This window comes from Canis lupus, chromosome 32, assembly GCF_011100685.1.
Source record: "Canis lupus familiaris isolate Mischka breed German Shepherd chromosome 32, alternate assembly UU_Cfam_GSD_1.0, whole genome shotgun sequence".
NCBI classification, from domain to species: domain Eukaryota; kingdom Metazoa; phylum Chordata; class Mammalia; order Carnivora; family Canidae; genus Canis; species Canis lupus.
In genome coordinates, this window is record NC_049253.1 from 10,542,163 (window position 1) to 10,569,836 (window position 27,674).

Consider the following 27,674-nt stretch of genomic DNA (forward strand, 5'->3'; position numbering starts at 1 on the left):
CACAATAGTGAAAAAGACACCATCTCTCATTTTTAAAGACCAATATTTTTTTATTTGTCTCATTCTAAATACTTAAATATAACAGACTTGTAAAAACTGGTATGCATGCTATAGTTAACAATACTGTATTGTACACTTAAAATTCTGTAAAGAGGGTAGGTCTCACAGTAAATGTCCTTACCATCAATAAAAAAAGCAAAAACCGGCATACATGGGATAAGAGTATATTAACTGAACGTATACATGAATATGTGCTAATCACATCCACCTAAATTACCTTATGAGTGTTTTCAGTATATAAAGAGAACACAGTTCCTTTTTAGCTTTGCAAAATAAAAGTTTATTAACTTTTGGCAATTAATTTTTCATGATTATTTTACATTTAGAACAAGAGGCTAAAAATAAACTTGTAAACTAGAATTGTAAACAGAGACCTTTGGGAATATTTATGAACCAATTCTTTCCAACTTCTCTTAAAGCTTCTGTTGTCCTTGATGGCAGCTCTGTGTGTTTATGTTGGAAAATAGAGTGATCCATATAGTGTGCTTAGTAAATAAGCAAGTATTTAGTTTTCCAATGTACAATTTAGGACTCATACTGTCTAGGTATAAGTCCCTAACCTATCACTTTCTAGATTTGTGATAGCCTTTTTATATCATCACTTTCCACAATTATATGGCGATCACTCAACTAGTATAGGTAAATGCAACGATGCAAGGATGGTGCTTAGTTTGGTGCCAGATGGATGATGAGCACTTGTAAATATATTTTTTTAAGATTTTATTTATTTATTCATGAGAGACACAGAGAGAGAGAGAGAGTCAGAGACACAGCCAGAGGGAGAAGCAGGCTCCATGCAGGAAGCCCGACATGGGACTTGATCCTAGGTCTCCAGGATCACACCCTGGACCGAAAGTGGCACTAAACGGAGCCACCCAAGCTGCCCTAGCACTTGTAAATATTAACTGTCATCATTATCCCTTTCATTTTGTTCAAGTACTTGTATTTCCCTCCATGACACTATGGGGCCATCAGGTTGCCTGACTTCTACAGATGAACTCTTGCTCTCATGCCCACTCCAGTTGCCTCAGCACCTTCTGCCTTCGTGCTTGTTTCAGCAGATCTGGACTTCTGTGCTGCCCCTTCCCTTTGAAGGACTCCTACTCCTATTCTGATGGTTTCATCTTGACTTTTTGTTTACTATTTTCCATCAGTAATTTTCAATATTAAACCAGTTCTCTTAAGATTGCTTTTCCCCTTAGTGACTAACTTTAGCAATAGGAATGCTAAATAATTCATTTAGTGCCAGCATTTAGCACCAGCTGAAAGAAATGTGAGCCATTTACATATATGTAATGGTGTATGTGGTGCTGCTGTGTTTAATTCATCCATCAGCTTTTTACAAAAGCTTGTAACATTGCAAAGCCATTAATGAAGACAAATCTCAGTTACCATTAGCCCACTTTTTTCCGTTTTCCATTGTTTCAATCTTTGATTAATTAAGAGTTATTATTTATTGAATATATGATGAACTACATTGAGCCATTGATCTTGTTTTTTTTCTGTTACTTTAAAAATTATCTTTAAAGATCTATTCATTGTCCTGCATTCCATTGGATATGGAATCTAGAGAGCTCATTTAAATTTTTCTGTAAGCTTGGGAACTAAACTTTTTTTATGTTAATATATTACATTGTATATGTAATAACCACTCCTTATGTAAAATATAATCTCACAAAGAAACACATCTTTCTTAGTTCCCAAACACTTCTCTCTGACATCTTGCAGCCCCCTTTCCTGCAAGTAGAAATAGAAAAGGTTGTCATGACAAATCCCCTGTAGGATCATGGGGTAAAACTTCTAGTACCATAATAATGAAACACTTTACGTGTGGGAGACGAATGATAGAAATAACAACTGTGCCACATCAGACCTCATTAAAGTCAATGAACTGTAACATGGGAATATTTGTAGTCTTGAACAGCTTCTATTGACTATTGTACTATATTTATTATCTAAATATTGAAAACAGCAATAAAGACAACTCCTCATTTGCTGGAATTCCATTTCTGGAAACAAAGGCTCAACATAAAGCCCAGAAAAGATTCCATTGCACTTGGTTTGGAAATCCTTTCCTTTGATTGTGTAAGTGTGGTTGTTTTCCAGTATGTTCTTGTGAGAGTCCTCAGTTGTCTAAGGTCATTTTTCTTTAGTTATAAAATTTACAAATATTAATTCTTGGGTCAGTTGGAGTGCTTCATTTAAACTGAGCACAAGCCAGAACTGAAGTTACATTGAGATAATTGGGAAGAAGGTTTAGAAGCTAATTTTGATCCATTGGATTCTCTCAACAAGGCATAGAAACTCAACCATAGAAAAAAATGCCGATATAATAATGTTGAGAATTACAATCATTACAGTTCTGATATAAGTTGCTTATATTTATTTTAAATTTTTAAATAACAATTGTTAAAATTTCCATTGTAATATTGAAAAATATGTAGAAAGAGAAAAAAACAAAAGCCTTGTTCTCAATGCATTTCATGAGAAAATAAAAACATACTTTGCCAGAAGGGCATGCCTACATGCTTAAAAATTCTCCTAATGGGAAGTATATTTTGGAAAAAGTAGCCCATTTTCTTCTGAACTAGTTGCTTTAAAACCATTTGGCTACTAACCCAAGGAAGTATTGTATTTTACATTTAAACCAGTGCACACATATATATCTACCCAGTTAGCTTTAGGTGTCCCAAGGAGTACACTCCTAATGTTTTCATGTTTATTAGCCACCTGATGGAGTTTTTTCTCTTCTTTTTTTAAATATCTTCCATGAGTCACATTGTTTTATCTTTGTTAATTGAACACAATTTCTGCATGTATTTTATGTTTCGTAAGTTTTACTTGAAATCATTAGCAGGAAAAAGTTGCTGGTGTAAAAGCTAGAAAAAAAGCAGATTTATGAAAGGAATATTCATAAAATTACTTTAAGGTCCTGATCTATTTATTTGATTTTTAAAATCTTTTTAAAGATTTTTAAAACCGTTCTAATTATTAACCTTAAGAGTCTGGTACATTATAAATATTCCTACCTTTATTGAAATTATGATATAGCCTGGTTAGGGTTCAAAAATAAAAATTGAGCCACTCTATTTTTGTTGTTTAAACTAAAATACCAATGAACTATTTTTATTAATAAACTATTAATTTTTGTATTTTTTATTACTGGAATAACTTGTAAGGATAGAGTCCCCTGAAACCTCTATTAGGGGATCCCTGGGTGCAGCGGTTTGGCGCCTGCCTTTGGCCCAGGGCGGGATCCTGGAGACCCGGGATCGAATCCCACGTCGGGCTCCCTGCATGGAGCCTGCTTCTCCCTCTGCCTGTGTCTCTGCCTCTCTCTCTCTCTCTCTGTGACTATCATGAATAAATAAATAAAATCTTTAAAATAAAAAATAAATGAAACCTCTGTTAGTGTGTCTCTTGTGTTGTTTAAAAAAAAAAGGAGGAAACATACTTTTACAACTTTTCAATTGAACTCATTGCCTTTAAAATAAATAATGTGTGTCTGAATAACACTCTGTAGAAAGTTATGGAGTTGGCTATTATAAACTTAAATTATTACCTATTATTTATTATGATTAACTTTCTTTTATAAACTGACATTCCATAGAGATTAGAAACTTGAAGAAATTTGAAACAAAAACACACACATAAAAGATATTTAAAACAAACAAGCCTATGTTACATATAGTGCAGTACACCCTCATTTTAAAATATCTTGGGGGGCAGCCCGGTGGCTTAGTGGTTTAGCGCCGCCTTCAGCCCAGGCGTGATCTTGGAGACCCGGGATCCAGTCCCACATCAGGCTCCCTGCATGGAGCCTGCTTCTCCCTCTGCCTGTGTCTCTGCCTCTCTCTCTCCTCTCTGTGTCTCAAATGAATAAATACATAAATAAATCTTTAAAAAAATAAATAAAATAAAATATCTTGGGGAATAAATCCCCTAAATAAAAGTTATTTCTTTTAAAAATTAACATAGTATGAAATAATGTTGGCATGCATCAAATAGCCCATAGGCAATATTCCTTTCAAGATTCATTGAATGATAAGTCCTGGGCCAGTTGCTAGAGATACAAGGATGAACAAGGAAATTTGTACTCTCCAGAGCTTACAGTCTAGTGGGAGACTATAACACGTAATAATAGTACCTCTGCCTAAGTAGTCATGTTATACAACTATGAAGCAGGCCATTGATAAAAGGAAGCAATTTGGAAAGTTGGCACTGGTTGTGTCCAGTTTTTCAATCTATGGAGTGTGAGATAAAAAATGAGAAGTGGCCTGCTGAGTCAAATAGCACTGAATTTGGAATCAGGAAGCTGATGTCTACTGTGTGAGACCCTCAGCAGGTTGTTTTCACCTCTCTTGGCTTCGATCTTACATCTGCAAAAGTATGAATCATTGATTTATAAGCTTGTTTTAGCCAATGGACTTTTACTGCAAATGGTTGCAATTCAGTATGGCAAATTGGAGCTGCTCTCATAGTTGGGTATAAAGCACAGTGTGAAAACCTTTGGGCTGTATGACCTCTTAGGGATGTTGTAATATAGACATTTTATGAGTATGGAGAAAATACATTTTAGCTAATATTGTACTTCTACCAAGCATTTGCTGTTTAAGCCTTTTACTTCTAATTGTGGAATGAAAGGCTTTGGTCTATGTTGAAAGAATTTCAAGCATTAAGCAAGCAAGCAGGTGGGAAGACTTTGGGGAAGGCTCTGAAATTCATCTGTGCCTACTTGTAAGGTTAATCTAGAAGATCTGAATGAAGGTAAACCTGATTTAGTCTTCTCAAAGGAACTGGAGAATGGGGGAGGATGATAGTTCTGGAAGGCTGATCTGTGCCCAGACAGGTTCCTCCTTCCCAAGCACCATCTGCAGCTGTTGGAGACCTATTCCTGGGATCGGATGCAGGGAAGGGGCATCCTAGGCTTACACGCATTTCTCCCATAGGCCTCCCTAGGCCAGCAGGCATCGGCACACAGGGCTACAACATATTTTCCCTGTTTCCTACTTACTCTTCCCCTCCTTGGCCACAAGCTCAGTCTCCTGCTCTTCTTTGCTATAACATTTCTACTTTCCTGCCTCCAGAATTCTGGATAAGAGTATTTAATTTTTGGAATATTTACTGTTGTTTGTGGTATTTTTACATCATTTTCTCTGATGTCCTTAAAGAGTCTCTTTGCCTTTGAAGATGAAAGTTCTGACTAAAGTTTTCAGCTTTTTATTAGGATATGTCAAGTTGTTTCATTTGAATTTTGAACTCTTACTATTTTTTTAAAGATATTATTTATTTGTTCATTAGAGACACAGAGAGAGAGGGAGAGACATAGGCAGAGGGAGAAGCAGACTCCTCGAAGGGAGCTCAATGTGGGACTTGATCCCAGTACTCTGGGACCATGCCCTGAGCTAAAGGCAGACGCTCAAGCTGAGCCACCCAGGTGCCTCTGAACTCTTACTACTTTTATTGATGAATATGACAGTAATGTAGCATGGAAATAGTTTATAAGCTTCAATGAATTTATGAGAAATGAAGGAAATGGTCACTTAACATATGTATATAACACTTTACAGTTCTCATCCTCACAATAATCATATAAGTGGGATAGAGTTAGTATTATTGACCAGATCTTTTAGTAGACCAAAATCAAAGAGGTTAATTGAAGTTAGATCAATTTACACAGTAGAGAAAACCTGTAAATCTTTTAACTCTGTGTTCTAAGTTCTTTCTTTATACTAACTTGTCCCTTTGGCCGTTTTAATTGGAAGGTAATGTTAATTTCTCATAATCTTTTTCACATACACATTCTATGTGAAATGCTTTTCTTATTAAATACTCAGATATATTATTACTATTGACTAAATATAACAAGAAAATGTAAATAAAGCATAAGATGGAGCTAATATTTATCGAGCTCCTAGTTTGTGCTGTTACATTTTTTCATTACCTTTTTCATGGGCATTCAGTCAGGAATTAATTCTCAAATGATCCATGTCAGTAGTAACCATTAGGTCATTCTTGTAACAAGATAGAACATTTCTCCCTGTTCTTAGTGTTTTTTATGACAACACATCTAAGCATGATCACTCAGGGCATGAGCCTTCCCTTTGTTTCTTTAAAAAAAAAAAAAAACTACTTCCCTAAAATATAATTGACATGTAAAAACTGTACATATTTAATCTATCAACTCAGTGAATTTCAGGATGAATATATATCGGTGAGACTATCACCATGATCAAGGCCATAGACATATCAATTACCTCCTAAAGATTCCTTCTACTCTCTCTTATTGCTACTTTGTGGTAAAAATGCTTGACATAAGACCTACCTCATAGGACATTTTACATATACAGTATACTGCTGTTAGCTATAGGCACTGTCCTATATGGAAGATCTTTAGAACTTACCTTCCATAACAGTAACTTTGTACCCTTTGACCATCATGTTTCCATTTCCCTCTCCTCCCAGGCCCTGGCAATAACCATTGTACTCTTTGCTTCTGAGTTTGACTATTTTATGTACCACATTTGTCTTTCTATATCTGGCTTATTTCACGTAGCATAATGCCCTCCAGGTCTATCCATATTATTTCAAATGGCAGAATTTTTCTTTTTTAGGGCTAAATAATGTTTCATTGCATGTATATGCCATATTTGTTTTAACCATTCACCTGTGGTAGACACTTAGGTTGTTTCCATATCTTGGTTATTGTGAATAGTGCTGCAATAAACATAGGACTACAGATATTTCTTTTCGAGATCCTAATTTCAGTTCCCTTGTACACATGCCCTGAAGTGGGATTGCTTGATCATAGGTTAGTTCCAGCTTTAATTTTCTGAGGAATCTCCATACTGTTTTCCGTAGTGGCTGCACCAATTTACATTTCCATCAACAGTGCACAAGGTTTCTCTTTCCTCTGTACCATCACCAACACTTGTCTTATTTTTCTAAATAATAACCATCCTAACAGGTATTAGGTGATAGCTCATTTTGGTTTTGATTTGTATTCCCCTGATGGTCAGTGATGTTGAACACTTTTTCATATAACTTTTGGCCATTTATAGGTCATCTTTAGAGAAATATCTATGTAGGTTCTTTGCTTATTTTTAAATTGGATGGTTTATTGTTCACTTTTGAATTGTAGGAATTCCTTATATTTTTTGTGTATTAACTCCTTATCAGAGGGATGGTTTGCCAATATTTTCTCCCATATTTTTTCCATAGACTGATTTTATTTTGTTGATCATTTCCTTTGCTGTGCAAAAACTTTTTAGTTTAATTTAATTCCACTTGTTTATTTTTTGCTTTTGTTGCTTGTGCTTTTGGTGTCATACCTAAAAAATCATCACCAAGACCAATGTCAAGGAGCTTTTCACTGTGTTTTCTTCTAGAAGATTTATAGTTTCAGTTCTTATGATTAAGTCTTTAATCCATTTGTTTTTGGATTTCTTCCTTTTGTTTCTATCCACATTATTTCTCTTCCCCACCCAGAGAGAGCCAGAAATGTGCATTGAAATCCAAAGCAAGAGGTAAAAACAAAACAAACCCCCTAGCCCATTATGAGTTCTGAAACTTTTCTCAAATACTTCCTGTCTGTTTCATTGTAAAAAGTTTATAGATGGTAAAATGTTTTTTTTTTGGGGGGGGGGGGTGAGTAAAATGTTTTTAAAGACAAGTAAAATCCTAGTAAAAAATCTCTTCTCTGACTGAGTACCCAGAAAGGTTATGTTTAAGCTCAGCCATGACATACTAGTAGGAGTGGAGGAGTGAATAGATTCAAGTAATAGGAGTAGAATTGACAGATTTTGGTAATGTATCTGATAAACTGGATTAGGGTATTCCAGACATACACCATAACTATCTACCCCCCAAGACCATGGGAAGGCCCATATATAAGCATATATTTACTTCTTGGCACATATCTCACCTTAGAAAAGAGTCTTGTGACAGGTGGGTATGCCTTTAGTAAGGAGTAGAGTGGTCCAGCAATATTAGTTTGGGGCCTAAAGAACTGGTTTGGCCTAAGACGCCTTGCTATGATGTGATTTGATGACCTGGATCTGACTCAAGTTGGGTTTGTTGACACAGGTCTTTAAAGTATTACCATCATGGCTAATTTTTATTACTGTCTATCTCAGGCTGACAGGTTGTATTGTCTTTCAAGCAAAAATTCTGAAACATGAACAGTATCGATTGTCATGAATTTTCTTATTCTAAAGAGCAATCTGGTTTTACAGTCTCCCTCTGTTTTCCATAACTCATTCTTCATTTCATGAATTCTCTGCTTGTAAATGTTCACTTCCTCTGTTGCTGATACCTTCCCATTCAAATTCTTGAACCAGTTTCTTTTGCAGAGTCATGGCTTTCGGCTGATTGAATTTACTGAGAATTTCTGCTTCAAGGATATGGCCAAATTCAGTGACTAAGAGTCAGGTTTTAGCTTCTGTATTTGTTCTTACAGCTCATACCTGGCCAACACTTCATCACTCAGTTTGGAATGGAAACAGTCACTATCTTTCTCCACTATTATTAACATCAGTTTTGTCTGGGCAACATCTATCATTTGTCTTTTCTTATTTTTCGTTTTCTCACTCTAGTGATCTGCCAGCTGTCTATTGTTAAATTCATCCCATCTACTCATTTTTAAAAATTATTTTTACCCTTAAACTCACAAGCAATATCAAATTGTCTTATCCACACAATAGCAAGATCTGTATCTATGCTCTTTTAAGCAAGATCTGTATCTATGTCTTTCTGAGAGTTTTATGTAATTTATTAGTTCACTAAGCCTAGTATAATGCTCACTCCAGTCTTCTGTTTCTTATAGTAACTGTAACATACTCCTCTCAAATCTAGTTTTTTCTTTGTAAATTCCATAGCGCTTAGATTCTCATCTTATCATAACTCAGTTTAGCTTCATTTTCTCTCTCACATATTATGAAATTCTTTGTAAAACCTTTCGACTTTCAATAGGTATATTTCGCCAAGTATTTTTCCATTTCCTTAGATTCTATTATTTCTCAATTCTCAATATAACAGATGTATTTCCCACAGCATTTCCCATCTTTTTTTTTTTTTTCAAAAAAGATTTATTGATTTATTCTAGAGAGAGTGCACAAAAGCAGAAGGAGGGGCAGAGGGAGAGGGAAAGAAGGAATCTTCAAGCACTCTTCTCTGCTGAGTGCAAAGCCTATTGTGGAGCTTAATCCCAGAACCCTAAGATCATGACCTGAGCTGAAAACAAGAGTCAGATGCTCAACTGACTGAGCCACCCAGGCGCCCCTGGTTTATTTCTTTAAGTCTCCAATTGAGTCTTTAGGGCAGATATGTTCAGAAATATTCTTTGTTTTTTATTTCTTCAAAAGACATTGTTGCTTTTTTGATGATTTTTTCATAATTTAATATCTTTTATATATTTTTATAGTTTATTTCAAGCTAGTTTTAAATATTAATGCAATCTACTTTTATTGATAAATTATACTATTTAAAAGGAACAGTCTTTGGGAAAAATAAGAAACTGATTCTAATAAATAATAATTAGAGATTTATGAGATTTATTGTGAAAATCAGGTCTAAGCACTTCTGACACCTCTGTTTTGGGTGAGACAGCAGTCAAAGTACCTTCCACTGTAATTTTCCCTCTGATGGTTCTTAACATTTTCTCTTTATTCAAACATTATTAAGTTTAAGTGTGATTATTTTTATTGCCACTTGGGGTATAAGTTCAATTTCAGGACTCATATTTTGTTCTGGAAAATTCTTGTCTATTATCTCTTAAACAAGTGCTTCTCTATCATTTCTTTTGGGTTCTCTCATTGATATGAGTAAAATTTTGCTTCTTGACATAATAGGCAGGTAGGTAGATAGGGAGGTAGGTAGGTAGATAGGTAGAGTCTTAGTCCCATTTGGGCTGCTATAGCAAAATATCACAGACTAGGTAGTTTGTAAACAGCATAAATGTATTTCTCACAGCTGGGGAGGCTGGGAAGTCTAAAATGAATGTGGTAGCATGGTCACCTTCTGGTAAGAGCCTTCTTCTTAGGTTATAACTGGTGCCTTCTCACTCTATCCTCACAGAGTGGAAGGGGCTAGAGATCTTTGTGGGGTCTCTTTTATAAGGTACCAATTGCATTTGTGAAGGCCCCAGCATGATGACTTAATTGCCTCCCAAAGGCCCCACCTTGTAATACCATCATTTTTGGGTATTAGAATTTCAACATAGGAATCTTGAGAACACACCAACATTCAGATCAGAGTAGATAGATAGATAGATAGATAGATAGATAGATAGATAGATATTAATATTGGATTTGTCTGTGGGCTGCATTCTGCATAGTCTACATCAATACTGTCTTCAATCACACCGAGGCTAGCATTTAAATGCTTTGTTCTTTTTTTAAAATTTCAGTGATGAGTAGCCTGGGTGGCTCAGCGGTTTAGAGCCTCCTTCAGTCCAGGGTGTGATCCTGGAGACCGAGGATCAAGTCCCACGTCAGGCTTCCTGCATGGAGCCTGCTTCTCCCTCTGCCTGTGTCTCTGCCTCTCTCTCTCTGTCTCTCATGAATAAATAAATAAAATATTTAAGAAATAATAAAAATAAAATTTCAATGACTATTTTTTGAAATTATTTTCAAGGTTTTTGAAGGGTTCTTTATTTTTTTTAAAGTTTTTTTTTTTAATTTTATTTATTTATGATAGTCACAGAGAGAGAGAGAGAGAGGCAGAGACACAGGCAGAGGGAGAAGCAGGCTCCATGCACCGGGAGCCCGACGTGGGATTCGATCCCGGCGTCTCCAGGATCGCGCCCTGGGCCAAAGGCAGGCGCCAAACCACTGCGCCACCCAGGGATCCCTGAAGGGTTCTTTTAAATATTTATTTTTTTTCTTATTTATCTTTAAAATCCCTTGGTCTTTAATGGATGTTATTTCTTCAAACATCCATTAACATTTCAGAGATTTCTATTTATCTCTGAAAGTATAATTCACACACTGACTTTTGTTTGATGGATTTTTTTAAGATTTTATTTATTTTATTTATTTGAGAAAATGTGTGGGTGTGGGTGTGTGCATGTGCACATGCAGGATGAGGGGCAAACAGGGAGAGGGAAAGAATCCTAAACAGACTTGCATTGAGAGTGGAACCCATGATTTGGGGCTTGATTCCATGACCCTGAGATCATGATCTGGGCCAAAATCAGGAGTCCGACGTCCTAACCAGTTGCACCACCCAGGTGCCCCTGTCCGATGGTTTTTTAAATTAATTTTACCTGGAAAGAATTCATGATCTTATTGTTGGGTGCTGCCTTTCTTTATCTTTCTTTCTTTCTTTTTTTTTTTTTTTTTTGAGTACTGCCTTTCTTAGCATTAGATTTCTTCGTGTGTTTCGGAATTTTGTTTTGTGTACTCATTATGAGTAGGAAGTATTTTCTTTCTTTTGCTGTAGTTTTCTCACTATGTATGCCTTTCCTCTGCACTCACCCTTTCTTACCTAGCCCTTTTATGTTTGACATCCTCAACTTTCTAGACCAGATTGGTCTTAAAATAGCATTTCTGGACTTCTGTCCCAGATTTATGTTGTAGATATCATAGAGTTAGGCATCAAACCAGCAGATGCTTACTTCATTTTCTGATTGAGAGATTATGTCTATATTCTTCAGCCTTTAAGCCAGAGACCTGGGGTTTTTTCAGTTTGTCTTCAGCATTTCTAAGCTGCTGGCTTTAGGAAGTGACTTAGAGAAATTTGAGTATTTATTCTCCAGGAATAGTACTCGTAGCCATCATTCCTGTGTCTAGAACTAGAGCCCAGCAGGCTCATAGCTTTATCCTCGCTTTCCACTTTGCATTTCTGGTTCATTTCTAGCCTGGACTAGAAATGGACTATGTCCATTTCTTTTTTGAATACAAATTCTTCTAAAAACTTTTTCTCTTTTTGTAATTGACTGTGTGTTTTGAGTAGAAGGGAAAAATCAGAGCATAAACTCATGGTGCCATCTTCCCATCTTCACAACAGGACACTAATGAATTTTTTGTAGGTATTATTTTAATTTTTTCAACTTCTTTGCCTCTTCAGAGCAGATATACATCTTATACATAGCCTATAACCCCTACTATGCAGACTACAGACATCTTAAGTATATAGTTATTGCCAACTACTTCTTAGTTTAAGTGATTTTGTTGGAAAAAAAATCAGATTCCTAACCTTAAGGACGTTGTATGTATCAGAATATGTCAATATACTTCTGTGCATGTATGTTTCAGTGTGCGTATCAATAAATAAAAAGAAAGAAATAAAAAAGAAATAAAAAAAGAAAGAAAGAAGTTGCTCTTTATTCCAGAATATAGAAAGAAATCTGAAATTTTGAATGATAATTTTGGACTCTACTACAAGAATTCTTCTAACGTTTTCAATCAATTTTATTGCTTGATTGTTTTTAACCTCTTACAAAACACAGATGGCCAGACTTATTCTGTGTAAGGGCTTGAGGGAAAACTAACTAGCCCACTGATGTTTTTATTCTCATGATAGTGTTTCCATGTGGAAGTTGGTAGCTCAGGATCATGTCGAGAGCCGGCTGGCTGCTAAGGCCTGTGCTGCTTGTGTCTTGAACTTTCTAGAGTTTGGAAGTCATCAGTACAACTTAGCAGCTCATTCTTTAAAACCAGGAGGGTCTGTATTTTCCTTGGCCTCTTTTTTCCAGCAAATATTATAAGACCTTAATTCTCATTGTGGGCTAATTATTCTCTTCTGTTTGCCTGAACCATAATTCAGTGGGAACTATTCCTACTCAAGGAAATGAAGGCAGAAATTATATAATTGAGAATAATAGCTTGAAAGCCATGACTGTCTAGAATTTTGTGTTAAGTCTGATACATACTAGCTTGGTGGTCTTTATAAGCAATTCACTGGGAAAAAAAGTTCTTTCCTCCACTTTGAAAGTGGGATCATCATAAAAATTAAATATTTGCTGAATGACAATAATGAGCTAGCTCCTTAGAAAAATGAGACCTATAGTTAGTACCTAAACATTTTCCAATTAAAAGTATGATTTTAACTCAGCTGGTTCTCAATTAGAGAAATTCCAATATATGAAAATTCATATTTAATAAAATAGAAATATTATAAGGATTATTTCCATTATGAATATGTACATTTAATTAACTGCCAAATAAATATTTTCAAGGGAATCATGATGGACCTGACTGAAGAGAAACTATAGTCATTTGTACTTAGTGCTTTTAATTATTAGTATACTGAAACCTTTAGAAAAGAAATTTTCATAAGAAACATGAAATCTCAACAGCACCAATTTGCAGTTAAAGTCTTTATTGATGCTATCCAGGCAGGATGAATAAAAATTCTAAATGTTTTGTGTTCTTAAGTAAATGTTAGATGATTAGACATCTGGGATGGGTTTTATAATTAAATGAAGCTCAAGAGTAATGCTGATAATGCTGGCCTTTACAAATATCTGGTCCCTTTCTTGAAGTTGTTAGTTAAAAACAGTGATAAAATATGTAGAAATTATTTACTAGCCATTTTGGAACAAGAGAAAAGAATGCTAAACCACGTTCAAAAAATTATTCTTTGTATTTTAGGCCCTCCGGGGAAACGAGGTAAGAGGGGCCGAAGAGGAGAATCTGGTAAGTCTCTCTTTCAGCTGCTCCTTGTCATTAATGTTTGGGTTAGATTCCTGCATCTGTTCCTCCTAATTAATGATTATATTGTCTTGCTGGAGGTTGGGCACAAGCGTGTGAGTGTTTTTAAATCTTCTCTGCTAAACCTAGAACTTTTCTTTTAATCTTCTTATTTCCATCAAACTGTAGGTAGAAGCTTGGAAAATATTGTTAATTTATTAAGTTTGATAACCACTGGCACCCAATTTTGGATTATTTACTGCATCAGGTTGTTTGTCCTTTCTGGGTACAGTGAAGGGTTTTTTAGCTGCACACAGTGTGGCAATATCACCCATGTTTCTGTCTCCATAGATAGCAAATGCAGGATCTTTATGAAAACATCTGCTTTGGGACACTGGGGCACATGTCTTGGAAAACTTTATTGTTACTTTATCCAACTGGTACAATTTTGTCATGCTTTTACTCTCATTCATTTCAAATTTTGGAATTTTTATTCCTCTTGTATAACCCTAGAATTTTAGTGATGACAGCAGCCTGAGTAATCAATCCAGCATTTTCATTTTGTAGTTGAGGAAATGGAGGCCCCAGAGCAGTCAGGTGATTGGGCCAAGGCCATTCAATTTTTTTATGAGCAGAATTTGAAACAGAACCCATTGTCCTAATGCCCGTTTCAGTGAGTTTTTGCTTTCAGGCCAAATGGCTATCTGTACCTTCGCCTTACCCTGCAAGGAAGAATTGATGGCCTGATAAGACTTCGCATGGTCATTTATATTTTTGGAGTCTTAGACTTTATAAAACAAGCAAAACAGTAGGCTGCTCACATCATTTGGATATTTAGTTTCAAAATTTTTTTTACTTGAGTTTTTTTCCTTCACTTTGAAAGGTAATTTAAGTTTTGATTCTAGTGTGCTAAGAAATGTTCTTTTCTAGTATTTTTTCACAAGTATTTATCAGTGTTAAAAAACAACCAATTTCTAAGTGTTGAAATAGTAAAAATTCTAACCTATCAAAAAGAGCAGCAAATTGACTTGCTGTGTTTTTGGTTTTTAGTCTCATTTCCTCTTCCTTTTAGAAAAAAAGGTGTTGAAGTAAAAGGGATTTATGAAAATTCAATAATTTGGGCAGTATACCTGCTTAATTCCTTTAAGAGTGTTTTAAAGGTTACTTTTAAACCTCATTTAACCTAAGTAATTGGAAGCTTGTATAGGTATCCCTTTCACAATACAAAGTTTTATATTAGAAGATGATTTATAAATGCATTTTAAGGGTGACTGGATGATGGGCACTAAGGGGGGCACTTGATGGGATGAGCACTGGGTATTATTCTATATGTTGGCAAATTGAACACCAATAAAAAATAAATGAAAAAAAATAAATAAATGCATTTTAAGGAATAAGAAATAAGGAAACATTAGTGGAGTCAATCAGTGAATTGATCTTTATCAAAAGAAATAAAAAGGATTGAGGGAAATTAAGTTTTTTGTACTTATGTGAAGTTTTATAGAAAATTAAAAAGTCAATTCTTAATTTCTTGGCTACTAAAACTTTTGTTTCGAGTGTACAGTGTGGAAATATGGAAATTTTCTTAGACTTTCCCTGTGATTTGATGAGAATACATAGTTTTAAAGAAACATATAAACATAAGGATTTATGATTTTATATATTGACAATGGTACTGAATGAAAAACATTTACTGAATGAAAAAACATTCTTAGAACAAACAATCGGTACATTTCTCATTTAGCCATCTTACCAAACTCCAGAAAGTTATATATAAGTTCCAACTGGGCTATCATAAACAACCAAAGATCCTCCTGATTCATATTTTATCTGAATTTTTAGGTTTGTATATTGGCCATCTTAAAATGAACCTTTCAGTAATTCATAGACCTCAAGGAATCTGAACATCCACTAAAATTGTATGTAAAATTTTGTGTGCAGTTAGATGTAAATGCACTTTTCTGATATGGTATCAAAGTTGTCCATGACCTAAAAAAAAAAAAAAGAGAGAGAGAGAGAGAGAGAGAGATTAAGAACAATTGAATTCTATATGGCTTCGACAGCTTGTATTTTAGCTGATGACTATGACAATGCTTTCGTCTTGTATTTAATCTTAATGTTTTGCATCATCACTAATTCATCTCTCCCTTTCTCTTATTCTCTCCACCCCACTCCCACCCCACAGGTCCTCCTGTAAGTATATTTGCTGGATTTGGGCTCTTCTACATTAATCAGGATCACGTATGTTAAAACCTTGTTAAGACATCCGAATATAATCTTTATTTCAATTAGAAAAATGTTACTGACCTTTGAAGAATATTTAACGTTGGGAAATTATTTTTTAAGTACACTATCTTGGATATGTTGAAGTACAAAATGTGTCAATGAAGAAAAAAACTTTATTTTTAATAGTATCACAAACCAGTTACTCTCCTGGGACTTTTGGAATAACTTATGAAGCTCCTGATATTAAATACTTTTCCTGGAATTCTGAGGTTTCTCTTGCAAGCAAATCCCCAAGCTATTTCGCACTTCTTTTTTCATCTGTTTAAACTTGTATCTGAAATATTTGCATTTGCCAGTCCACCAAATGTAGATGGCAACATGATCATGGAAATGATACCCCCCGTGGGCTTGGTCCCATACTCCCTCCTTAGGCAACACTCCCTTTGAAGTCTGTTGGAGTTTGCCTGCATAAAGAACATGAGATGAAGCCCTTAGAGAGTTGCACTTTCTTTTTTTCTTTCCTTGAGTAGGTCAGAGCTGCAGAATTCCAGCCTGCTTTGCACTCACAGGAACAGATTATCTTGTCAGCTTTGAGCTAGATGTGTTTTTGAGTAATAATATCCTGGATATCTGTTGTCTGACCCCAGTGTTTGTATTGTCCACTGTACATTTACGGTAGCAGTGATCATTGGCCTTGAGATATTTTCTCATCCCGAATAGCCAGTTTGCTCCAGGGTTCAAAGACTCCACATTGGCAACTTATCTAAAGGCCAGCATGGTCCGGGGAGAGGGGCTTAGCATATACTCGTTTACTTTATTCAGAGGAAGCATTGGCTTCCAAATATCTTTTGCAGTCTTCCTGCCACGTTCAAGGGTGGAACATAAATCATGTTAGGAGTGGCTTTGCTTCTGTAACTGACTTTCAACTCCTGCTTAATGCTAGGCAGATGGCATGGCCCACGTCGAGGAGTCTTATTCTTTGACTTCATATTTAAGCCTCTGTCTTTAAAACTAGAAACAAACCACTAGGAAACTAAAGATTACAGCCAGGATAGAGTGTTCAAGACCTTTTTTGGTGGATGTAAGTTGTAGACATGCCGAGAGATAGTTAAATCTTGCTTCTGTTGTACGGTGACATTCCAGGTTCTAGTATTTCCTCTTTGGCTCTTCAGAAGTTTCAGCAGCCATATAGATCTGGCTTTCTTGGGGTTATCTATTAGTCCAGGTCCTCCACTAAAGATTTAATTGCTTTTTCCTTTCTTATTATATAAAAATAAAATAGAACCAATATGTTTAAGCACTGAGTACAGGCATACCTGGGAGATATTGTGGGTTTGGTTCCAGACTACTGCAATAAAGTGAGTATCACAATAAAGTGAGTCAAATGAATTTTTTGGCTTCCTTGTGCATATGAAAATTATATTTACATTATACTGTAATCTATTAAATGTGTAATAGCATATGTCAAAAAATATGGTAACTGCTTAATTAAAAAATATTTTATTGCTAAAAATGCTAACCACCATCTGAAATTTCAGTGAGTCACAATCACTGACCAGAAATCACCACAACAGATATAAAAATAATGAAATAAGTTTGAAATATTGTGAGAATTACCCAAATGTGACACAAAGACACAAAGTAAGCAAATGCTGTTAAAAAAGTGCTCCTATGGACTTGCTTGATGCAGGATTGCCACAAACCTTCAATTTGTATTTTAAAAAACCCCACTAAACAACAACAAAAAAATCACTATATCTGTGAAGCCCAGTAATTTGAAATGTAATATAATGAGGTATGTCTGTATACGCCAAGCAATATTCTAGGCACTTCACACACATTCTTTCATTTTGTCTCACAAAAATCCTGGTGTTACCATTCCCATTGCTCAGTAAGGAAAAGACTCACAGAGATTAATTATCAATGGTTGCACCAGTAGAGAGGATTTACAAAGTTGGAATTCAACTAGATGTGTCTGATTTTAAACTCTTTCCACTTACCACATTATCCGTATTCCTTATGAATTATGAGTGTGTTACAATATGGATCATTGTTATGCAGGTTGGGCAGGCAATGGTCAAGTCATATTCCTTGATATAAATAATTATATATAATAAAAACATGCCCAAAATGCAAAGTGGTCAATCCATAAAATAAGCATTTATACTGTCCCATCTTGACTGCATTTTGAAGAAGTTATAATATATTTAGTGTACAGCATCAAATCCAAGAAATAAGTTTTCATACAGACTAAAAAAGGCTACAATGGAATAATTTTACGGTAATATATGTATGAATATCAGGTACTTTTTTCTCTTTTCTTTTTCATAAAGATAACATGTATTAAAATATTGCTCTGAAGGAATCCATGAAGGTGCTTTGAGTGCCTAGCTCGGTTATCACAAATGTGTTAGCCTGAATGATTTGCCTGACCATTGTGTTACCTGATTGCATATGACATGACATTGTACCTTCCATTTAGGATATCTTAAAAATACATTCATGTTTCAATAAGAAGCAAAGAGTAAGATTAAAATTTACAAAGTGACTTCAGAGTTTTCAAAGGTAGCCAGTTTTGCACTATTTTGGACTGTTTTTAGAGTCAAAGGGGGATGTGGTTTCTCTGTCCTTTTGTCCCCAAAGGAAGTGCTTTTCTAATACTCATGGGTAGCAGATTCAAACAAGTCCTCTAGCTGTAGCCAGAAGAGAGTCAGGAGAGCTGCTTTAACTGGCTTTTTATTTGTATCAGTCTATCAAACCACATAATTTTGCTTGACTGACAGAGATATGATGTTATTGTTGGTAGCACAGAACCCTCTGAGGTGTGAAATACGACGCTCTCGTGCAGCCTGTTCTCTCCCATCTACCTTCAGCAATTGTCAACTCAATTTGAAGCCCAGAATCTTGTTGACAGATGAATGAAGCAGAGTTAGCCAAGTTAAGTTTACAATGCTATTTCTGCCAATGTGGTAGATGAATTAGGAAAAGAAATCTCTGAGGAAATTTTAGATGAAAAACTCTGATATCTTTACTTCAGATTGAAGAAAACAATATGACTTTTAAGTCAATAGTAAATCTTTTCCAGATACACTAATAATTACAGTTTATGGTAAACTTAGTACCACGTGTCACTTTACAGACCAATTCTCATACCAGCCCCGTGAACTAGAGATTTATGGTACCCATTTTACAGACTAAGAAACTGGGCGTTGGGCAGGTCAAGCAATTTTGCCCAAGTGCTTACATTTAGCAGGAAGTAGAACCAAAATTTGAACAAATGTCGTCCCTATCTCTCTTCAAAGCCCATTACCCCCTCACCCATATTTCTATAAGATGTTTTTCAGGCAAGTAAGGTTTGAGATTTACCACTTGCTTTGCAAATACCTTTTGTGGTGTCTTATCCTACACCCTCTGTTATCCACAGTTCCTATTAAGCTTCTCTTAGTTATCTGTAGATCTCCTATTTTCCTTGAGTTCTTTCATACTGCTGGTTACTCAAAACAAGTTTATAAATCATCTAATTCACATCTAATGTGTAGTGCTATGAGCTTTGCCTCTGAGTCAGGAGAATTAAATATAAAATTGTCTTGCATTTCAGAAAATTTTCCTTTAATTTCGTCTTCGTTATATTCCTGCTTATTAAAATATTTTTCTTCCTATTTGGACTTAGAGATTATGCTTTTCGATGTGTAGAGACTTATTTTTTCTATAATTATAGGGCATTATTGTTGACAGAGCAAATCATTTATCTTATAGAAAACAGAATCACTACAATATACTAGGATGGCTAGATAAATTCAAATGTAGTCACCATAACAAACCAAAGAAACAGACAAAACAAGCCTGGAGAATTAGTTTGCGTTTAAAGGCTGTTTGGGGACAGAGCTATAATAGAATGACCGTAGGCTGTCACAGATGGGTAGTTCATTTTGGGACACTGAACCCAGGTTTGTCTCTTGGAACAAAAGGTAGAAAAGGAGGATATAACTATAATTCTTACATAGAATAGATTCCCCAGTGTCTTTTTATGTCTTCTGTTTTGAGACATTCAAGCTGCCATGTTTGAAAAGGGAACTGTGCTCAGTGGCAATGTGTTTCAATGCTTCCTCTCATATTATTTATGTAGATTTAGTGCCAGATTAAGCAGAACTTTGGAATTCTGGAAAAGGGCAAGATAATGGGTAAGAACCCACAAATTGAGGTAATTAAAAGTGTTAAAGTTTTAAAAGGGGGGAGAGGAGGAAATAGATATACAAAAATATTGACAATTCTTTGCTAGGTTATTTTTTTCTAGTGGTTTATTTCTAGATGCCATATGTTTTAGAATAACTGTAGCTATTATAACAGACAAACCCTGAGATGTTAGTAGCTTACCGTAATATACATTTATTTCTTACGCGTGATAGGACCCAGAGTGATGAAGACTGCTATCTTTCATACGTGTGTTCTAAAGTTACCCTGAGCATAGATACGCAGCCATCAGATAAGAAAAATAAGGAAAAAGAGTGAAAGGTTAGATAGAAGGATTTTCTTTGGCCAGCACTTGAAGTACAGATTTTTATGGTTTATATCACTTTTGACCACATTCCTTTGGAAAGAGTCAACTTCCATCTTCACACATAACTGCAAGAGAGATCAAGAAATGTAGCTGTGGGCTCGGAAGAAAAGGTAAACAGATTTGGTGAATAGCCAATCTCTGCTGTCCTGTCTGGAATTAGTTCCCTAAGAAAAAAAATGTTAAAAAGGAATAGAAAGAGCCATAAATCCTCAGAGAGATGTTCATAGGTATGTCACTTGTGTAATAATGTAACCTCTGTCTTATCGTAACATTTTAGAGAAAAAAAACATTCATCAAAACTATTACCACTAAAAAACAAAAAACTATTACCATTAGAATGGGGCAACTGAATGGTTTAGTCAGTTAAGCATTCAACTCTTAGTTTTGGCTTAGATCATGATCTCAGAGTCATGGGATCGAGCCCCACGTTGGGCTCTATGCTCAGCATGGAATCTGTTTGAGATTCTTTCCTCCTCCTCTCCCTCCCCCTCTATTCATCCCCCCACTTGAACTCTCTCTCTCAAATAAATAAAATCTGGAAAAAGTAAAGCCTATTATCACTAGAATCTTTGAACAGAAAAAAAAAAGTAAAAAGGAAGAGTTTGGGTTTTCTTTTAAGTTGGGACTTGTTTTTTGTTTTTTTTGTTGTTGTTTGTTTTCTTAAGATTTTATTTATTCATGAGGTACACACACACACACAAAGAGAGAGAGAGAGAAAGAAGCAGGCTCCATGAAAGGAGCCTGACATGGGACTCGATCCCCGGTCTCCAGGATCAGGCCCTGGGCTGAAGGCAGCGCTAAACTGCTGAGCCACCCAGGGCTGCTCTGGAAATTGGTTTTTAAGAAGAGTAGGATATTAATTCCAAGTCATGAGCCCCATCCTGCCTAGGTTACTTCATAACATCATTGATAATGAGGGCTTTTTAACTTTAAGCAGTTACAGAATTTTTAACCACCAGTAAGCTCTGTTATGGCTTTCTCTTTCTTCTCTGTCCTGTCTCTCGTGCCACTGAGTGACTTCATTGCTTTGGTGTCTACAACAGTATTGGATTTAGGGTAAATTCCTCAACTAGGAACAATTCTGGTTGTCTGTCCTGTTTCATATTCCCAATTGTTTCAGGTGAAAGCTTAATGTTTAGTAATACTTTTATGAAAAAAATGACTAATGCCTTTAAGGCAACTCTTAGAAGATTTGAAAAAGTAAGCAACTGTCACTCTTTAGTGGAAAACAGATTATTAAAACCAAAGAGAGTTTAGACATAGATCCTCTCTCTCCCAAAGATATTTGGAAATGAAATAAGAGAAAGCCTTTTGAGATTAAAAAAATAAAAAACAGAACAAATAGCACAAAGCAATGAGAATTATTGAAAAGGAACCTCTGAGTTTTAAAGTTTCTGTTGTCTGTGGCTGATTGGACACCTGAAAACCTTTCTAATATCCAGTCTACAAACAAATGGGATGTCCCATCACTCTTTCCTGTTTGACTTTCCTGTGACCAAATACTTGATCATGTTGCTACTTCCTAGGACTGTCTGCCTGTGCAGACCTGCAAATATCTTCTGGGACAAATTGGGGAGGTAATTTGGATTTGTGCAGCAATAACTAACCCTGGTCAAGAAAGCCACTCTAAAATAAAGTGCTGCTGGAAAACAGTTTGGACTCATTTTGAATGTCAGTGTTTTGAACAAGGTCAAACCAGTGATTGAAGGGTACATCATTGTTTCCTCACGAATGTCTAAACACTCAATCTCTGTGGAGCATGTGATTACAGAGAAGTCCTCAATGTCCCCATTCTTCCAAACTAAGTAATTAAAATGCTATGATTTCCTCTTATAAAAGGGTGGCTCCTGCTTAATTTCTTTTTTTTTTCCTGCTTAATTTCTGATTATGCAGAACATTGAAGTTGGCCTACATTTGTCCTAAGTTGACTAATTGACCTATTTGATCTGAGTGGAGTCCTAGACTATAATATAGAAAGAATTCCTTCATCCAGATGTTAATGAACTTTAATTTTTGCTTCAATGGAATTAAAAGACATCAAACTGTGAATCCAGAGTGTTTCAGGTTACCTACATATTTGTATGCATTAAAAAAATCATTATGAATGATATTTAATGCCTTTTTTATTTTCACAGGTCCTCATGCTTTCTTGAGATTTGCTTATGGTTAAACAACAAAAAAAGCTTTTTCTTATTTTCTTACTTGCTAATAATTTCAGAAATATATATACATCTCTAGATTCTATTTCTGTAGAATATTACAAAGTATTTTTATGGTCAAGGAAATGAATAAAGGATGGAATCATAGGATATAGAGTCAGGATACTTTAAATGGTTATTAATAATTAGCAAATACAGTCATTTAAAGCATAGTGTCTGTTTATCACTGATTCATTCAGCAAACTCATATTGAGTACCTAATGTATGCCATGCCGTCCCTCTGCTATATAAGGTAGTGATAAAATAACAAGATAAACCACAGTCTTCAAGGAGCTTAGAGTCTAGTGGAAACAAAACAAACAAAAATATAGCAATATTATGTGAAAAGAAGTATGCTCCAGTTATGTCCAATAGGAGAACAATGGAGGGGTAAGTAACCCCGATTTGGGTGGAGAGGGGATCAGAAATACCTCTAGATCTGTGATAAGTCAAGGAGTTGTTGATATGAAAAATGTAAGCAATGCAATGTTTTTAGGGAAGCTAGAAATTTCAAAGGCTTTGAGGGACAAGACAGAATGGCATTTGCGGAAGCTGCATTTTAAATAGGTTGAAATGTCAAATTCAGAGTGGAGATTAGGCAGTAAGTGAAGAAAGCAGAGGTTGGACAGGATAAGGCTGTGAAGGACCATGCAGGCCATGCTAAGTCATTAGCATTAGCCTCTGGGACAAGGAATAAAGAAGGCAGAGGAGGTTTGGTCTGATGGGGAGTTATAGATGCATATGGTCTATACATCCAAATGGAAACATTCAGTAGCCAGTTGGCCATGTTGTTATTCCACTCAGGTGAGAGGTTTGAGCTGGAGTGAGAGCTTTAGGAATAATGAAAGTATAGCTGGTTGTTGAATGATTGAAGTTATCAGGCTATTCAGCTCATAAAGATGAGATCTTCCCCCACTCTCCTTTAGAGTTTGTCATTTAAGAAATGGGTAGAAGACTGATATGGAGAGTTTAGGGAGGTGGAAGGAGAATCAGAACATACTACAGAGGAGATAAGAGAAAAGTCTTAAAATGAAGAGAGTGGTGAACAGAGTTAGATACTGGAAACTGGAAAATAGAATGAAGACTGAACAGTATGCACTGTGTTTACCAGTACAAAAGGCCTTGGTGAGCATCCCCATGCACATTAATTAACAACACTTTGTTTTATAGACTGTGGTCTATACCTATCAGCCATTTTACCAGAACAGGTATGACGGATATAATACAAATCAACCACAACTAGAAAACTCATGTATCCTCAGGACAGCACATTTTATTAAAATGTCTCTTTTGATTATTCCCACAATGGGAAATAAGTATAGCATTTGGATGGAAGATATACACAGTGCCAAGTTGTAACTCATAGCTTATGAGTACAAAGGAAGGTCTCTCATTAGTTTCTTCCTCCATCCCTCCTACCCTTCTTTTATTCCTTAAATGATTTTAAAAATATAGTCCCTAACTCAGACAGCTTTAAATTTGATTGAATAGTCTTCACCTGTGTCTACTATTTATTAGCCATATGTTATTTTATACTTAAATGCCAAATGAATGAGCCAGATAGTCACAACACTAGTTCTGAATGAGGAAGTTCTATTAAGCCTATGAATGGCTAGGAAAATTGGAACTTGAACTGAGACTTGAAAGATGGGAAATACACAGAATGGCGAAGAAGGAGAAAATGGTGAAAGAGTGGGGAATGAGTCATTGGAGAGGCCAAGGTCTCTAGAGTAGAAAGCTCTTGATAGAAGTAGTACAGATTATTCTGGGGAGATTGGTTAGGATTCTACATGGAGAGCCTTGAATGCCAGACTTAGCAATATGGATTTTAAATTTCAAAGAAAAAGCTATAGGCAATTGGTAAGCAATAAATGAAAGCCTATTTAGAATGATTGATCTGAAGTAATTTGCAGGGTAGCTACTAGAGGAAACATGAAGAAAATCTAAGATGGGCTTCATTTGAGAAAAGGTACCAAAGATTTGTAGGATTTATAGAATGAACATGAGGAGTGAACCAAAGGAAAAGTGAAGGATGATTCTATAGTGGAGACAGAATAGGACACTGTGGAGCAGCACCTCAAAAAAGGAACATTTTTATGGAGGAAAAAGATGTCAGTGTTGAGTATTTTGAGTTTGAGTTATTGGTAAGATATCTAAATGGAGATGGTTATGATTTTAGAAGACACCAAATTCTTCTTAGTGTGACTAAAAAGGATCATTCACTTGGGGCTATCTTCTCTCTACCCTGTATTGCAGGCATGGTTGGAGAGTACAGATGCTCCTATAAAATGGCAAACAAGGGCAGCCCAGGTGGCTCAGTGGTTTAGAGCTGCCTTCAGTCCAGAGTGTGATCCTGGAGACCTGGGATCGAGTCCCATGTCGGGCTCCCTGCATGGAGCCTGCTTCTTCCTCTGCCTGTGTCTCTGCCTCTCTCTCTGTGTGTGTCTTTCATGAGTAAATAAATAAAATCTTTTTTAAAAATGGCAAAGAAAATAAAGGCTGAAAATAATCCACTATGTTTTTCCCATAAAAACAACTTTAGTGGGCAGCCCCGGTGGCGCAGTGGTTTGGCGCCGCCTGCAGCCCAGGGCGTGATCCTGGAGACCCGGGATCGAGTCTCGTGTCAGCCTCCCTGCATGGAGCCTGCTTCTCCCTCTGCCTGTGTCTCTGCCTCTCTCTCTCTCTCTCTCTCTCTCTCTCTCTGTCTGTCTTTATGAATAAATAAAATAAAATCTTAAAATAAAACAACGTTAGTGATTGTATCAGCTAAGGTTCTCTAGAGAAACAGAACCAATAGAATATCTATCATTGAGAGATTTATTTTAGGGGGTTGGCTACATAATTGTAGGAGCTGGTAAGTCTGAAATCTGTAGAGCAGGCTGGCAGAGTGGAACCTGAGATGGGGTTTCTATATTATAGTCTTGAAGCAAAATTACTTCTCTGGCACCCCCAGTTTTTGCTCTTAAGGCCCTCAGCTGATTGAACAAAGACCACCCATATTATCAAGGACAATTTGCTTAACTTAAAGGTAATTGGTTGTAAATGTCAATCACATCTATAAAATAGCTTCGCAGCAACATCTAGACTAGCAGTGGACCAAAAAACCAGGCACCACAGCCTAGTTACATTGACACAAAATGAACCATCATGGTGATGTTTTCAAATAAGCACCTCTTCAAGCCATACTTCTTCAGATTCCTGCTGAATATGCACAGGTGTACCTTCACACTTGTTCTTTATTTCTGTCTTCTCCCTTTTTCTGTAAATCCTTCCTCTTTCCTTCTTTGTTACTTTACTTGATTCAGCTTTTGTATTCCATTTGCATAGCCTTATAACTTTGTCTATGATGTGTAAATATATATACATCCTTCACTTGCAAACATTCCTGGCTAATTATTATGCAATATATTTAATTGGAAGTTAGTGATCAAAAGCCCTTTCATGTAGATCATTTGATGCTACAACCCTGTGAAGTAGGCAGACTGCTAGTATTACTCTTTTATTTGCCAGCTCTAAGTGGGGCTCAGAGAAAGAGAGTGATATCCTTGTGACACATGACTCATAAATGGCATGTGGACAGCACTGAGTTTTGGAATGTTTATATTTGATCTTCCTGTAACAAATAAATACAGATTCACAAACTTTTTAGAGAAAAGACAAGAGAGTGTCTCCTGCTTGACATATATGAGGATGAAAGATTCCTGGAAAACTGGAATTTGGAACCTATGTAAAAGAAAGAGGGTTTGGTAATAGAATTTCTGCTACCTGGAGCCCATCCAGATTGACGAAAAGGACAGTAATGGAGCAGCAGGAGCTGGCCAGGTACTGAGGTGAGACAGAAGTTCTGAGGGAGGCAGCCTGGGCTACAGACGAAACCAGAGATGCAGAGGGCTTACTCTTCCCAATCAGTACCCCCCATGCTCTTCCTTCCTTTCAGGTTTTGACCTGTCACATCTTACAGGAAGAATACAAACAGGATCGGTACAGAATCTCTACAAAGTGGCTGAATCACCACTTCCTTTTCTTAATAAACAAATGAAATCCATATTTATGTAGCTAACCCACAGAAAAAGGAGAATGTTTGGCAGGCACAGTAGAAACCCAATCTGGAAACTACAAATTTAAAAAACAATTATTTTAAATTTCATATCACCAATTTCCTTTTGGAGGCTTCCATTAGCTACATCTATGTTAGGCTATTCTTCTGGGAGTAGAAATATAAGCACTGCAGAGCTTTGTGCTGCCCAAAGCTTTGGATTATATAGGACACTTGAAAGCATACTTTAGTCCTGTACTGCAGGCATGGTCTTTTGTTCTGATATATAATTTCATTCAACAGTAGTAGACACACATACTTTGTCTCTTGATTTGCAGTTTTAGGAACAATTTCAACTTGCTCCCTTCCAGAGCACATTATTAACAACCAATTGGCATACAGTTTCAGGCTTTTTTCACAGGTGAGAGTGAAAATGGAAAGAGTGGATTACACAGTTCTCTGCAGGCATCCCGAATAATTTATCGCCCTTCTGTTGTAATGGCTGAATGTATATATCTTTCACCATATGTAGCCTTTCATTTAGACGTCCAATCAATGGTAAAGAATAAGAACGGGTTTTTAAAAACCATCCCTTGGAGTGGAACTAATCAGATTGTGGTTTCCTTTCAGGTAGTCTGACCATTGTCCAGTATGCCCTCTATATCCTCAGATCGGAAATGACCTGAACTTCCAGTTGTGTGGGTTATTTATCCTGATGCCCCCACCCCATTTCCGCCCAACCCTCTACTTTGCATATTAAAGTTAAGCCTCTAACCACTGAATTCTCATGTCTGACTACAGAATGGAACTGGAATGGCCATTACATACAAACTTACTTTGTACATTATAAGGCATGAGTTGAAAAGGAATGATCTTTGAATTCTTATATTGTTTACCAGTTTGAAAGTTGTGTGGAAGATGAAGATTTATTCTTTTGCCCTACTAGATCCCCTGGGTTTTATTTG

At 36.1% G+C, this 27,674-nt stretch overlaps 1 protein-coding gene across 6 annotated transcripts in view; it reads left to right on the top strand.

The window, feature by feature from the left end:
• The window catches only part of COL25A1 (collagen type XXV alpha 1 chain), a 444,588-nt gene that overhangs the window by 219,672 nt on the left and 197,242 nt on the right, over positions 1-27,674 (top strand). For all 6 annotated transcript variants that reach the window (XM_038581926.1, XM_038581929.1, XM_038581924.1 and 3 more), the window contains exons 3-4: positions 13,653-13,697; positions 15,877-15,884. In XM_038581926.1, coding sequence (XP_038437854.1) covers positions 13,653-13,697; positions 15,877-15,884 — 53 coding nt within the window. The remainder of the gene's footprint in view (positions 1-13,652; positions 13,698-15,876; positions 15,885-27,674) is intronic.